The sequence below is a fragment of the Mesocricetus auratus genome, unplaced genomic scaffold (genome assembly GCF_017639785.1).
Source record: "Mesocricetus auratus isolate SY011 unplaced genomic scaffold, BCM_Maur_2.0 Super-Scaffold_100066, whole genome shotgun sequence".
NCBI lineage: Eukaryota > Metazoa > Chordata > Mammalia > Rodentia > Cricetidae > Mesocricetus > Mesocricetus auratus.
Genome location: NW_024429235.1, coordinates 941,619 through 957,912, shown reverse-complemented (window position 1 = coordinate 957,912; position 16,294 = coordinate 941,619). Strand labels below are relative to the sequence as shown.

At 38.4% G+C, this 16,294-nt stretch overlaps 1 protein-coding gene and 1 pseudogene across 1 annotated transcript; one reads left to right on the top strand and one right to left on the bottom strand.

Annotated features, from left to right (window-relative positions):
- Positions 1-5,216: 5,216 nt before the first annotated feature.
- On the bottom strand, positions 5,217-15,306 carry LOC121136338 (annotated as a pseudogene).
- Positions 15,307-15,370: 64 nt separating this feature from the next.
- On the top strand, positions 15,371-16,294 carry LOC121136337 (olfactory receptor 7E24-like). Its single transcript, XM_040736666.1, has one exon. It carries the CDS (start codon positions 15,386-15,388, stop codon positions 16,292-16,294), a length of 909 nt encoding a protein of 302 aa, XP_040592600.1. The 5' UTR covers positions 15,371-15,385.

Sequence of the window (16,294 nt, the reverse complement as noted above, 5' to 3'; positions counted from 1 at the left end):
GGTTTCATCTCCACCACTGTTCCAAGAGTTATTGTGGACATCCATAAACACTGCCCAGTCATCTCCTATGTGGACTGCCTGACACAGATGTCACTGTGTCTAATTTTTGGATGTATGGATAACATGCTTCTGGCTGTGATGGCATATGACACGTTTATGGCCATCTGCCAACCCCTGTATTATCAGGTCATTATGAAACTCAGTTGTTGCTGTGTCTTACTTCTAGAGTGTTTTCTCCTTAGCCTTTTGGAATTACTTTTTCTCTATGTGGCAGCATTAAATTTTTCCAACTATGAAGATATCTTTGAAATTTCCAACTTCTTCTGTGACACTTGTGAACTACTTAAACTTGCCTGTTTGGATACTTTCACCAACATAATAGTCAGACATTGTGAAGCTGGTCTCTTTGGGTTACTTCCTATTTCAGGAATCATTTTCTCTTACTTTAAAAGAGTCTCCTCCATTATGCGATCATCGCCATCAAGTAGGAATCAAAAAACCTCCACCTGTGGGTTTCATTTGTCTGTTGTTTCCTTGTTTCATGGAATAGGACTAGGAATTTACTTCACTTGCTGTCTGTCACAGCCTCCAAGAAATAATGCAGTGGTCTCAGTGTTGTACACTGTTATCCCACCTATGTTGAACACCTTCATCTTCACCCTGAGGAACAAGGACATTAAAACTTCCTTAAGGAATATGCTTAGCAGAGTATTCTCATCAATGATATTCTTTATGAATTTACTTTTATGTATCCATGTACTAACTGTACCAATAAATCCCAGTTAATATCTCATATTATTACTAACTGATACTTCATAGTATTGCATGACATAGTGATGGTCACTGAGGCTGCACATATGGTACATGGGTAGATGTAAAAGTGCACAACAAGTTGTAGTTGGAGTAATTAAACTTTTCTAGTGAGGATTGGTGCACATTTTTACAGCCTTTTACAACATGAGTGCAATCAACACCTGAAAGCTGTGCACAGGATGCAGTTGAAAGGAGTCATTCTATTGAAATTGTGTTTAATAAATGACAAGGAACCAGGATTGTCAAGCAGGCTGCCTGAACAGGAACTTAACAAGGAACATAAACTGACATGATAATGTGGAAGAGGAAAGCTCAGTGACCTCATCTTTAGACAGAGAAGGGATTCTGAGAACAAGAGACATACCAACAGCTCGAGAGAAAGGTAATGAATTTGAAAGAGAGCAAGGGTGGGCATATGTTAAGTATGGGAGGAGGGAGGTAGTAACTATTAGATTTACATTATTATATCACTTTTAAATATTCAAGCAACTCCAAAAAATCAGTATCCCTATGATATACAATTGATAAACACACAGAAAAAAATCAGAGAAGCACCACCATTTACAATAACCACAAACAACATAGAATATCTTGGGGTAATGCTAACCTAACAAGGGAAAGGCCTGTACAGTAAGAAATTTGAGTCTTTAAAGAAAGAAATTAAAGAGATACCAGAAATGTGAAAGATCTCCCATACTCTTGGATTGGTAGGATCAACATAATAAACATGTCAATCTTGCCAAAAGCAATCTACAGATTCGGTGCAATCCACATCAAAATCTCAACACAATTCTTCACAGACCTTGAAAAAAGAATACTCAACTTAAATGGAAAAAAATACAGATAGCCAAAAAATCCCTGTAGAATAAGGAACCTCTGGAGGCATCATCATCCCTGACTTCAAGGTCTATTATAGAGCTATAGTCCTGAAATCAGCTTAGCATTGGCATAAAAGTAAACAGATTGACCAAGGGTATTTAGTGATATTAACCCACACACTTTATGAACACCTGATCTAACAAAGAAGCTAAAGTTATACAATGGAAAAAGGAAAGCATCTTCAACAAATGGTCCTGGTATAACTGGATATGGACATGTAGAAGATTGCAGATAAACCCATATCTATCACTATGTACAAAAGTTAAATCCAAATGAATGAAAGACCTCAACATAAATGTAGCCACATTGAACCTCTTAGAAGAGAAAGTGGGAAGTACCATTGAATGAATTGGAACAGGTGAACACTTCCTAAATGTAACACCAGTAGTCACAGACACTGAGAACAACAATTATTAATGGGACCTCCTGAAACTGAGAAACTTCTACAAGGGAAAGGACACAGTCAAAAAGACAAAATGGCAGTCAACAGAATGGGAAAAGATCTTCACCAACCGCCCATCTGACAAAGGGATGATTACCAAAATATATAATGATCTCAAGAAGCTAGCCACAAAAAAACCCAACAAAATCCAAAAAAATGATGGGGGCAGAGCTAAATAGAGAATTCTCAATAGAGGAACATAAAATGACTGAGAGACACTTACGTGATCAACATCTTTATCCATCAGGGTAATACAACTCAAAGCAACATTGAGATACCATCTTACACCTTCCAGATTTGCTAAAATGATGAACACTAATGACAGCCTATCATGGAGAGGATGTGGAGAAAGATGAACACTCCTCTATCGCTGGTGGGAGTGCAAACTTATATGACAACTTTCAAAATCAGTATGGCTGTTTCTCAGGAAAATGGGAACGGCTCTACCCCAAGAGGAGTAGACACCAAGAAATAATCAAATTGAAGGCTGAAATCAATAAAGTAGAAACTAGGAAAACAATACAAAGGATCAATGCAACGAAGACTTGGTTCTTTGAGAAAATCAACAAGATAGACAAACCTTTGTCCAAAATTACCAAACAACAGAGACTGAACATGCAAATTAACAAAATCAGAAATGAAAAGGGGGGCATAACAATGGACACTGAGGAAATCCAGAGAATCATCAGGTCATACTTTGAAAACCTGTACTCCACAAAATTTTTAAATTTAAAGGAAATGGACGACTTCCTGGATAGCTATCACTTGCCAAAATTAAATCAAGAACAGATAAGCAATTTAAATAGACCTATAACCCCTATGGAAATAGAAGCAGTCATCAAAAGTCTCCCAACCAATAAAAGCCCAGGTCCAGATGGCCTCAGTGCAGAATTCTACCAGAAATTCAAAGAACAGCGTATGCCAATTCTTCTCAAATTATTTCACACAATAGAAGCAGAAGGGTCATTGCCAAACTCTTTCTATGAGGCTTCAATAACCTTGATCCCCAACCCACACAAAGACACAACTAAGAAAGAGAACTTCAGACCAATATTGATGTGGAAAGATTTGGCAATAGGGTAGGAGGGTGGGGGAGAAGGGGAGTGCAGGAGGAGCGGAGAGAGAGGGAACTGGGATTGACATGTAAAACAAGCTATTTAAAATTAAAATAAAAAATGATAAAAAACAAAAAACAAAAAAAATCATCATAACTTATATGCCATTGTTTTCCAATGTGTTGTTGTCTCGCACTTTCATCATTGGTTTGTTTTTGAATAGGTGAATATTCGGGTCTCCTAATACTTAATATACTCACACTGTGTAAATGTTGATCTCCATAGTTGTTTGTTTTCCATTTCTCATGTGTACACGTATTTATGCATGTGTATGAGCACACATGTGGGGTGCACTTACGTGTGTGTGTGCGTGTGGAAACCTGAGGTTAATGTTGAGAATCATCTTCCATCCCTTTTCCACCTTAAACACTGATGCTGGGTCTCTCAACCAAAATCAGAGGCTTAATCAAATTTCTGAGGCTGGAATTACAGACATCCGCGTGTTTTCTATGCATCTGAATTCCATACCTCACGCTTGCAAAGCAAGTGCTTTAACCCTTGAGCCGTGTCCCCAACCCTGGTTCTCAATGTTTGCCCAAACTGTAAAATAATAGGCACCCTGGTCCCAAGAATGCAAGTTAGTATAGAATTTCTGCCGGCAAGCCCAGGCCTTGTAGTCGAATGGGAACCACTGATATTAATCACATGTTTTATTCAGCAATTTCTTACATTGCTGTGACAGTAACAGCAGATAAAATGATGTAAGGACGGAAGATTGTTTTGGCTCCAGGTTTCAGACAGATTTCAGTTCCGTGTGTTAGGTACAGCAAAGTGGACACTCCTCATATTGACACAACCAGGAAGCAGAGGGGAGCTGTAATCAGAACAGATCCCCTACCTCCTAGATAGCGCCACCTACTGGGAGACACGTATTCAGAACATGAGTCTGTAGGGAGTCTTTCAGATTCGGCCCATAACATTAATCCAGTGATTTTTTTCAGATCAATGTATAATTTTGACTATTTTAACAGCTGGCAGAGAATATGAGCATTGGAAGTGTATAGAAACACATTATTTGAATGAATGGGTTTAGGCTAAGATCTAAAGGATGGGGTAGTAGGATTGTGACAAGTACTGTAGACTAGCTATGCAAAAATGCCACCTACATCCCCCTTGTCTTTGTCCCACCCACAGATGCTATCAGTGTCCCAGCCTCCTTTGTAGGGAGTACAGACCACCTTAGGACTTCAGACAGTGGGGTGGGGCAGGAAATTTCTAGATCAAGTTTCTTGTCCTGAATGAAAGGACCAAGGTTGAGAGGACTTGAGTTTGCTCCCCAACACCCACATAATAAACCAGACATGATGGTGTGTGCCTATGACTCCTGTCCTAGGGAGGCCGAGACAGGTAGATACCTAGAAGTTCGCTGGCCTGCCAGACTGGGCAAATTGATGAGTCCCAGGTTCAGAGATCTTGCCTCAAAAGAGAGGAGTGATAGAGGAAGATACCCAACAGCTGACCTTTGGCCTCTACATGCACATGTATGCACACACAAACATGAATATGTACATTCAACACATACCTGCACATACCTATGACTACAAAAAAAAAGAAAGAGAACTTCAGACCAATATCCCTCATTACATTGATGCAAAAATACTCAATAAAATACTGGCAAATAGGATCCAAGAACACATCAAAACAATCATGCACCCTGATCAAGTGGGTTTCATCCTAGGGATGCAGGAATGGTTCAACATACGAAAATCCATCAATGTAATCCACCATATAAACAAGCTGAAGAACAAAAAACACATGATCATCTCACTAGATGCTGAAAAAGCCTTTGACAAAATCCAACACCCCTTCATGATAAAGGTCTTGGAGAGATCTGGGATAACAGGGACATACTTAAACATAATAAAAGCTATATACAGTAAACCAACAGCCAACATCAAACTAAATGGACAGAAACTCAACGCAATTCCTCTAAAACCAGAAACAAAACAAGGCTGTCCACTCTCTCCATACCTTTTTGACATTGTACTTAAAGTTCTAGCCATTGCCATACGACAACCAAAGGGGACCAAGGGGATGCAAATTGGGAAGGAAGAGGTCAAACTTTCACTCTTTGCAGATGATTTGATAGTTTACATCAATAACACAAAGAACTCTACCAGGGAACTCTTATAGCTGATTAACACCTTCAGCAAAGTGGCAGGCTACAAGATCAACTCAAGAAAATCAGTAGCCCTACTATATACAGCTGATAAAAGGGCTGAGAAAGAAATCAGAGAAACATCACCCTTTACAATTGCCACAAACAACATAAAATACCTTGGGATAATGCTAACCAAACAAGTGAAAGACCTGTATCGCAAGAACTTTGAATCTTTAAAGAAAGAAATTAAAGAAGCCCTCAGAAAATGGAAAGATCTCCCATACTCTTGGATAGGTAGGATCAATGTAGTAAAAATGGCAATCCTGCCAAAAGCAATCTACAGATTTAATGAAATCCCAATTAAAATCCCAGCACAATTCTTCACAGACCTTGAAAGAACAATAATCAATTTTGTATGGAAAAACAAAAGACCCAGGATAGCCCAAACTACCCTGTTCAACAAGGCAATGTTCAGAGGCATCACCATCAGTGACTTCAAGCTCTATTATAGACCTATAGTCCTGAAAACAGCTTGGTTTTGGCACAAAAATTGACAGGTAGACCAATGGAATTGAATTGAAACCCCTGATATTAACCCACACATGTATGAACATCTGATCTTTGCCAAAGAAGCTAAAAATATACAATGGAATAAAGAAAGCATCTTCAACAAATGGTACTGGCATAACTGGAGGCTGGCATGTAGAAGAATGCGGATAGATCCCTGTTTATCACCATGCACAAAACTTAAGTCCAAATGGATCAAAGACCTCAACATAAATCCAGCCACACTGAACCTCTTAGAAGAGAAAGTGGGTGGTACCCTTGAACGAATTGGCACAGGAGACAGCTTCCTGAACATAACAACACTAGCACAGACAGTGAGATCGACAATTAATAAATGGGACCTCCTGAAACTGAGAAGCTTCTGTAAGGCAAAGGACACAGTCAGCAAGACAATAAGGCAGCCCACTGAATGGGAAAAATATTCACTAATCCCACATCTGACAAAGGGTTGACCTCCAAAATTTACAAGGAACTCAAGAAGCAAGTCTCCAAAACACCAAAGGATCCAATTAAAAAGTGGGCTACAGAACTAAATAGAGAATTTTCAATAGAGGAGTCTAAAATGGCTGAGAGGCACTTGAGAAAGTGCTCAACATCCTTAGCCATCTGGGAAATGCAAATCAAAAGAACTCTGAGATACCATCTCACTCCTGTCAGAATGGCTAAAATCAAAAACTACAATGACATTTTATTCTGGATAGGATGTGGTGAAAGTGGAACACTCCTCCACTGCTGGTGGCAAAGTCAACTTGTTCAGCCACTTTGGAAATCAGTATGGAGATTCCTCAGAAAAATGCAAATAAACCTACCACCAGACTCAGCAACTCCACTCTTAGGCATATATCCAAAAGATGCCCATTCATACAACAAGGATATCTGTTTCACTATGTTCATAGCAGAATTATTTGTAATAGCCAGAACTTGGAAGCAGCCTAGATTGCCCTCAACCAAAGAGTGGATAGAGAAAATGTGGTACATTTACACAATGGAGTACTATTCAGCAGAAAAAAACAATGGAATCTTGAGATTTGCAGGCAAATGGATGACACTAGAAGAAACCATCCTGAGTGAGGTAACCCAGTCACAAAAAGAGAAACATGGCATGTACTCTCTCATATATGGATTTTAGACATAGATCTGGGGAGTGCCAGCCTACAATCCCATGGCCAGAGAGTCTGGGAAACAGAAACTTCATTCAGTGGCTGATGGAAGAAGAGGCAGACTCCCATGGCTAAGCACTGAGCTGAACTCAAGAAAGCCAGTAACAGAGAGGGAGGACTGATGGCCAAAGGGATTAAGACTGGGCTGGTTTAACCCCCAGAAACAGATGACCAGACAAAGGTTAACTCTTAAGTCCCAGGCATCAACCTGGGAATCCAGCATGGGACTGATCAAGACCCCCTGAATGTGGGTGTCAGTGAGGGGGCCTAAGTATTCTATTGAGCCTTGAGTAGTAGATCAGTACTCATCCCAAGTATACACATGGACTTTGGACTCTCATCCAAAAATGAGAGATGCACTCTCACCCTGAACTCTTGGGGAAGGGTCTAGGCCCTGCCCTGGATGAAATGACAGACTATGGACACCCCCATGGAGGGCCTCACCCTCCCTGGGATAATGAGGTGATAATGGGGGGTTGGGGGAGGGCACGGGAGAAGGGGAGGGAAAGGGAGAGGGTCCTGGAACTGACTTGTGAAGCAACCTTGTTTCTAATCTAAATTTAAACTTAAAAATAAAAAAGAATAAAAAACAACATCATTTATAATCAAATGCCTGTTAGCCGCTGATGCTTTTCCTTAGCAATCATTTCAAATACAACACAATAACGTACAGTACCTAGACTCTCTGTGTATTTTCCATCTTTACGTGACCTTTTCATTACTCAATTTGTTCTACTTGTTTTCTTTTTTCGTTATTTGAGACAGTGTTTCTGTTTACTTTAGCCTGTACTGGAATTCACTCACTAGACCAGGGTGGTCTTGAAATCACAGAGATCTGCTTACCTCTGCCTCCTGAGCATTGAGATTAACGGCATGTGCCTCCACACCCAGCTACCCTTATTTCTTTTTTAATCATTTTATCTTTCTCTCCCAAGCCTACATATATTTTTAAATACAATGTAAATGTAATAGAGGTTTTTCTTCAACTTTTTCTGACCATGAGTCTATTATCTGCTAAATGAATGGTGCATGTTTTAGCCTCTGTGGGGCAGATGTGCTAAAACACTTTTTCTGGTCATGAGTCTATTATCTGCTAAATGAATGGTGCATGTTTTAGCTGTGCTCCCAGCCTTGGTCTATGCTGCCATCAAGCAGTGTGCTGCCATCTCAGAGATGTGGTCACTGCCACTGCCAGATGCTGGTACACACCATTCTGTTATTTTCAGGGCCTCTTATTTGGTTTTTGCCACGTATATTGATTCAGGAAACCTCCTTTAAAGGAGCTGCTTGAGCCTCTTCTTGTCTCTGGCAAACAGTGCCCACCTGAGAAAATGTTCCTACCAAGAGGCTATGTTGTCTCTGCTATTTGTTTTCAGAATATTCTTTTAAAGTTTTTGTCATGTGCTACATGGAAACTTGTGCCTCATATTGTGTCACAAGTACAACAATAACCATCAACAATAGCAAAAGAAAATAATTAATTTTGGACACCCATAAGGAAACCATAACTAATGATCAACATTATTGGAACATTTCTTTAACATTTCAAGGAATCTCACTCCCCAGACCTTAGTTTTACATGTCTAAAAGATGTTATTTAAACAATCATTTCTCATTAATGATTTTCCTTTTGATAAGGAAAAAGTTGCCCAGATATAAGATAACATGACCTTGTATCAGGCACTGAAGTGCCTAATAGGAGCCCAGAAAGACAAGGTCTCTTGTTTTAAGTTAAAAATTAAATAATGGTTAAATGTCTTCTCTCTCTTCCTTTGTGGAATTAATCTCGGAGGAACCTCACACTTGGATGCTAGCTATTTCCCCAAATGTCAAAGTGCCTGAAAGTGTCCTGTGTTCATATTTATGGAGAACAAAAGTGGGTGAGTTCAATGAATGCATACTATTTTGATCCCATCAAAGAACGTTGATTTGGATATTAAAAAATTCATCTGTTCTGAGTTTTCCTGATTACCTATTACCCTATTACCTACCTAGGACTTGTAATTCTCTCTCTCTCTCTCTCTCTCTCTCTCTCTCTCTCTCTCTCTCTCTCTCTCTCTCTCGTGTGTGTGTGTGTGTGTGTGTGTGTGTGTGTGTGTGTGTGTGTGTGTGTGCCTCTGCTCTGTGAAAGGGGTAAACTAAACTCAAGGGCTTTACTTATAATAGAAATAGAGACCAGACCCTCACTCAGCCCCCTGCTTTAGCAGCCATGACAGGCTACAGAAAAGACACATATATATGCCTCTGACATAAGGAAACTCCAGATCCTCTGGCCTCCTGGAGTCTAGCACCAAAACTGCACACAATGAAACTCCAGAAACCCCACCTCCAATTTCCCAGATGCTTGGTTCATGGGAACTGTTTGGCTACAAAAGAAACTCCAGGGGGGACCAAAACCTCCCCTGTAGTCTCCAGGATATAGTTTTTAAAACTATCGATATCTATGAACAACAGGCCACCTGCAGTAACAAGACAAAGCTACAGAAACCACAGAATGCTCCCTCTCATCACGGACCAATGAAAATAACTGGTACACAGATATTTCATGCCCAAATCTGACTTTGAGAAATTCTCTTGATCGTTTCCAAACGTCAACCAATCAGAAACGAACCTGAACCTACAGATGTAATCCTGTAACTTTTGTCTTAAAAACCTAGCATTAGACAAGGAATTTCACTCCCTCTGGGGGCTGCAGCACCAGCTAGCCAGATGGGGTCCCTGTCCTGGGTGGACGAATAATCATTAAACTTTGCTTTTGCAGTTTATTGGGTGTGTCTTCCTGGTGGTTTCTGGGGACTTTGCAACTTGGGCACAACACTCTGTCTCTATCTCTGTCTGTCACTTTCTCTCTTTCTGATTCTTCCTGGAGCCTTGTTAGTCACAGACTGTTCAGTAAAGACCAGAACAGTGACGTTCAAACTTTAGAATACATTGGAATCACTTGAAGGATTTAGTAAACACCAAATCTAGCTAGTCCTCTCTTGAAAACTCACCTAAAGCAGGGTGCTCAGGAGAACAAGGCTGGACTGGGCAACAGAGTGAGACGTTGTGTCAAGTAAAACGTAAGAAGATGGTTGGAGATGTGGTTTTGTGATCCAGGTTGTGGTAAACCTCTGCTCCAATGGGCCTGGTTTCCCTGAAACTGGACTCCCTGCAAGCAGGATCATGAACATTTGCATGACCAGCTTGTGGCCAGCATGAAAACCACTATTGATCACATTGAAATGTGGGACCCATGAGATGACTTCAGGTATGCCAGCCAAGTCAGTCATGTGAGGCTACAGGGAAACACCCTTTTCCACAGCACCAGCTTTTTAAAAAGTCAGAGAAATTCCAGTATGACATTTGTGCCAAATTTAGATGTATTTTCAGTGTCGTCCATCTCGATGATCAGTTTGTCCATCTTATCTTGTTCCACAACATTGAGTTTCTTCTTACTGATGTGCTTAAGAGCCTAGGAGACCCCTTTCCCAGTAGCAGATGGTATCAGAGTCACAGAGTTCCAGGGTCTTATGTGTGTCAATAGAGGCACTGTTTGGCAAAGCAGCTTGGAAGAGACATTTTGAGTTGCAGAGATCAACCTCAACAGTGGGATTCCTCAAGAGACAAAGATCTGTTTGATACAAATTTTGAGAAGAGATAGGGTGAAATTCTGGCCTTTGAATTGCCACAGAGAAAAGAATCAGGTTTCTGCAGATACAGAAGGAGCATTCAGTAGGACATAATAATGAAAAAATATTTACTAAAGAGAGCCCAAACTGAAAAAAACTGCACGTGTAATATTTAGGATGTTAATCAAAATCCTCATAGCTATCCTCTTGGGAATATTGAACTTCTCTCCTGCTTCCTGCATTAGCCCAGGAATTCCTCAGAGATTGCAATATTGTGGACCAGTATGAGTAATCACCAGCTCTGTGCATTTTGTTTGTAAGGTTACGTAAGAATAATTAGTTAGTCCATTCCTGTAGGTCATCAGGTTGTTCTCTGTAATCCAGGACTATATAACCCTGTTTGCGATTTCTACAATGCTCAGCATCAGAAAGCTCTTGCTATTATGTTTACTTCAGCATTCAGAAGTGAGCTTGAGCCATCAACATCCAATAAGTAGGGGAGGGTTTGTCATAGCAACCATTTTTTATCATGGATGCAGAGGCCTACAATATATTCATGTAAGTTCTGAGGCAATTGAGGATAAAAAAGAGAGTACAAGATTTATTACTTCTTCCTAATCATATGAACAACAGTAATTTAGACAGCATGATGTTGTAATAAGTGTTACTAAAATTTGAGCTTCTCTATTGGGATTTTTTTAGTGTGATAGCAGTCCTCAAATTCTCATTGAACTATCACCAGTGTCTCTTCCTCACAGTCCAATGACCAATGAGAGCAGAAAATATGTTCAAAATGTTGTTTTAGAAACAACTTAAAGTACTGTGGCTATGCAGGTGACAGTGATTCATTAACTATACTTTTATAGAAAACTGTCTTATGTGTGTGATTATTAATGGCTTCCCTGGTTGGAAAATCTGAGCTGTACACTTTATGTATCTTACTTCATCTGAATATTTCTTCCAAATATCAATATTGTAAGCATTTGCATAATTTTTATTTATAGAATTTAAATGACTACGAAGGTGGTCAGGCAGAAAAAAATGAAATCTTGTGGGAATTACTTTGACTGATCAAAACACAAAATGATCTCTTAAGTAAACAGACATTTCATAATGCTTTATTCTAAAAAGAATTTTAGGGCCCTGCCTTTTTTCTCTCCAGGTTTCCAGTTCCTTTGTAATGGAATACTCACTTCTGCTGTGTTAACAGAGTGTTGCATACTTGAGGTGCATTGGTAACAGTCTTACAACACTGAAACAATAATTCAACTCAGGCTTTTCTAGTTCCCTTGATCTATATTTGCCCTAACCCTCTGAAGTGCCTGATTTACAGATTTACAAAGATAGCACTCTATTTTCTCAGATATTTTTGCTGTTATCAGCATCCTCCATCATTCCGAGGTTTCAATGAGGAAATAAGGTCAGGTCCGCATACGTTTTGTAATTTGAAATCATGAGTGCTTAAACATATACCTGTTGTAAAGGCCTCTGAGGGTTACCTTAAAACTATATGATTTGTAATCCACGAAAATATACATATGCAGATGAAATAAAAATGAATGGACTAGGAGCTATCAATGTGAAGTAGCATGGGTGAGTTATATAGGTGAGTCATATAGTTATATAGGAGTTAGAAGAGGTGAAATGGACATAAGAAATGTTGATACATTAAAATTAGAAATAAAAATCACTAATTAAACCCAAAGCAAACCAAACTGCTTTAGAGAAAAAGAATGACCCATTTGTTTTTAATTAGTTTGTCTCTCCTATTTATTTATGTGAATTAGGACCTGTAGGAGTAATTCTGACACACATTAACTGTCAGATGACCAAGTTTTAGTAAATATATTTTGTAAGAACAGTCACCCTTATATCAGAATTTTTTGTATATTGATATAATTTACTACCTCTAACTTTCAATTTTTTTGTCTCATAGAGTCTATAGAGTCTTTGAAACAGATGTAAAATGAACAATACTTATTTTAGTCATTAAGTAGTCACTTTCTCTTCTCATAACACTGACTTCAACATATATGTTTTACTTTACATTTTCATTTTTTCAGGAATGTGACCCTGAAATTGAACCAAGATTAAATATTTTGGTGTTTGATTTCATGTCTTTTATAGGTAAAATGGGAAAATCATTATGCAAAGTGGATGACATTTATATGTGATAATATCATAATTCCCATATTTTATAGTGCAAAACAAAAGAGGTGTTAGAGTACCCAGGTGAGACAGTTTTTATCAGAAAATTAACTGATGAGTATTAAAAGACACAGATCTATTGCTACAAGTTTGTTTGTTCACATATTTCTATAAAGTAACCAAGTAGCATGTGGAAGGAACGGAAAAAGATGAGCTTTTGTATGATATAAGTAATTTTGTGGCAGAATTGACTATCTGCTCAGGTGAAACCAGTCTACTAGCTAAAGATTAACAAGGTAAAATTATTTTGGTTATAATGCATGCCTGGTTCTGGCTCATGGACAAAAGGGAGTCAGCCAGGATCAGAAATCCCTGTTTCTTTTTATATTTTTGTAGTCCCCAGTTACATGTTAAGTAATAACCATGCTTTACACAGACAGAAATAACAAATTTGTTGTTTGAACAAATGTGGAGATTTTCAATGTATACTATTGTCATAGTGCTCTGGAGACAGACAAGGACTGCTTTGAAGAGGCAGCTGTCAATCAAGATTATCTTGTCTTCCTTCAGAATTGTGCTCTTCCTTATAAGACAACTGGGGGCACTGCTTTAGCTAATTCTACTTTATGTGGTTTAATATTTCTTAAGCAATTTATAGGTCCTAATTAATATCAATTTATTATTCTCAGTTTTCAGTTTTTCTATATAAATACAGTACTTAAAATCTAATGCCTGTCTGTCCATGAGACAGTGATTCAGCTAATCCCTGTGCAGTTGATATGGGAATTTCACAGACAGACTTAGAACCTCTCTTCAATGTGAGGAGACTCATTATAGGGACAGCATGTGCTATGGTGCATACTAATAAATGAGCATCAAGTATGCATTAGGTTAATTTAAAATGGCTCTGTATATGAATTTCAACAGGTATCTATATAGAAATATCACTGGAAAAAATCTGACCCCTGAATTCCTATCAGTCATTGAGGTAGATGAAGCAGACAATAAAATCATGCAGAACCACTAAGAAGTAAAATTTCATTCATCATAGTTCAAATTTCTGTAAAGTAGCACATCTGACATATACAATACAAAATGCTTATGATTTAGTCATGGTTGGTTTCTGTTTAAAAGTATTATTACCCACATGGTATTTATTGAATACTTTCCAAATGCCAGAAAGTGTTATAAAGCAGTGCCTTCTATCCCAGGCTGAATTAAATATAATCTAGTATTTCTCATATACATATCCCCTTGTCCATGTTTTCTGTATTTTAAGTCTGTTATATTTTAAGCAATTCAGTGCTTAAAATATTTAGGTTCACTGACCTAAAAGTGAACCTGAAATTTCCTCTGTAGCTGAAGTAAGAACATGGAAATCTATGCAACAGTCCTGACTCACATGTAAATCATTTTACAGTCTGAGGAGGTAGGGACTGAAACTAGGGCCTGGGTCAAGATGACTGCTCTTCAGAAAATCAGTGACAATGCATAGTCATATGAAAATTATGTTTTAAAGCAGGTATATTATTGAGATTATATGGTGATGATTCCCAAATTTAGCATAAAATTTCAATTGTATTTATTGATATTGTATCATTTTTCACATCACTGGATATCTTAGCAGTTTGGACAGAAATGATGTGTGATACCATAGATTAAACTAAGACATACTTAACAAAATTTGAAATACACTAAGATAAATAAGGGATAAATATACTAATATATCTTAAAATATAAATAAGTTATTAAAACGAGTTAAATATTGCCCAACCTATTGTGACTTTTATTTTATTTAAGTCAAAAAAAAGAAACCTATAGAAGAGGGTGAAGCCTGAAAATTTTTTTCTGGTTAGGAGTCATAAATTGTTACTTAGAGACTAGGTCTCCACATTGTCAGACATAATCTAGAAAATATAAAATTGCCCCATGTTACTGCAATAATAAAAAAGATATTTAACCCGGGCATTGGTGGCACATGCCTTTAACCCTAGCACTCAGGAGGGAGTGGCAGGTGAATCTATGTGAGTTCAAGGCCATCCTTGTTTACAGAGTTAGTTCTAGGACAGGCTCCAAAACAATACAGAGAAACAGTCTCCAAAACCAAAAATAAATGAAATAAAATAAAAATAAAAGAAAAAGTATATGTTAATGCTTCAACATTTCAATTTATTTGATTAAACATTTCCTAATGTAAGATTTCTACAAAATACTTATATTTTTCTTAAAGGTGTTTGCTTTATTACTGTGACTACAGGCCAGCTGTGTATAGTAACTGTGGCCTAATCAGCTAGATTACTGTATTCAATACGGCTCTCATAATAGGTAAAACATTAGCTGAGAACAAAATACAATTAGAGTATGGTATTTGCCACAACCGTGCAATTATTAATGATATCAAAATAAGCTTGAGGAAATAACCAATATTTATACTTAATTTACTCAAATTATAAGGAAGATCTACATGCATGCTGGTAAGAATGTTAAAAGCATTTTTGGTTTCCTCCAATAGATGTTCAAGAAATAAAAACATATGTAATACAACATCTATGCCAGAATTCCACTTCATTCAACTGTCAGAGGATCCAGACCTACAGACTGTTCTCTTTGGCATATTCTTGTCCATGTACATCTTGGCCCTGTTTGGAAACCTGCTCATCATCCTGACAGTAAGCTCTGACTCTCATCTCCACACACCCATGTACTTCTTCCTCTCCAACCTGTCCATGGTTGATATTGGTTTCATCTCCACCACTGTTCCAAGGGTGATTGTGGACATCCATGTTCACTGCCCAGTCATCTCCTACATGGGCTGCCTGACACAGATGTCACTGCTCATAATTTTTGCATGTATGGATGGCATGCTTCTGTCTGTGATGGCGTATGACAGGTTTGTGGCCATCTGCCACCCTCTGTATTACCAGGTCATTATGAATCCCAGTCGCTGCTGTGTATTACTTCTAGGGTGTTTTCTCCTTAGCCTTGTGGAATTACTTTTTCACTTTGTGGCAGCATTAAATTTTTCCAGCTGTGAGGCTTATGTTGAAATTTCTAACTTCTTCTGTGGCCCTTCTGAAGTCCTTAAACTTGCCAATTTTGATACTGTCACCAATAACATTGTCAGATACTGTATAGGCACCCTCTTTGGGTTACTTCCTATTTCAGGAATCATTTTCTCTTACTTTAAAATAGTTTCCTCCATCATGCGATCATCATCATCAAGTGGGAAGCACAAAACCTTCTCCACCTGTGGGTCTCATTTGTCCGTTGTTTGCTTGTTTTATGGAACAGGACTAGGGGTGTACTTCACCTCCTCTCTCTCACATTCTCCAAGAAGTATTGCAGTGACCTCAGTGATGTACTCTGCGGTCACACCTATGTTGAATCCCTATATCTACAGCCTGAGGAACAAGGACATTAAAACTGCCTTAAGGAAGATTCTAGGCAGAGCATTCTAA

Bases quoted from the DNA above. Each gene is read 5' to 3' on its own strand.
- LOC121136337 (XM_040736666.1), top strand. From the start codon at position 15,386: ATGCCAGAATTCCACTTCATTCAACTGTCAGAGGATCCAGACCTACAG.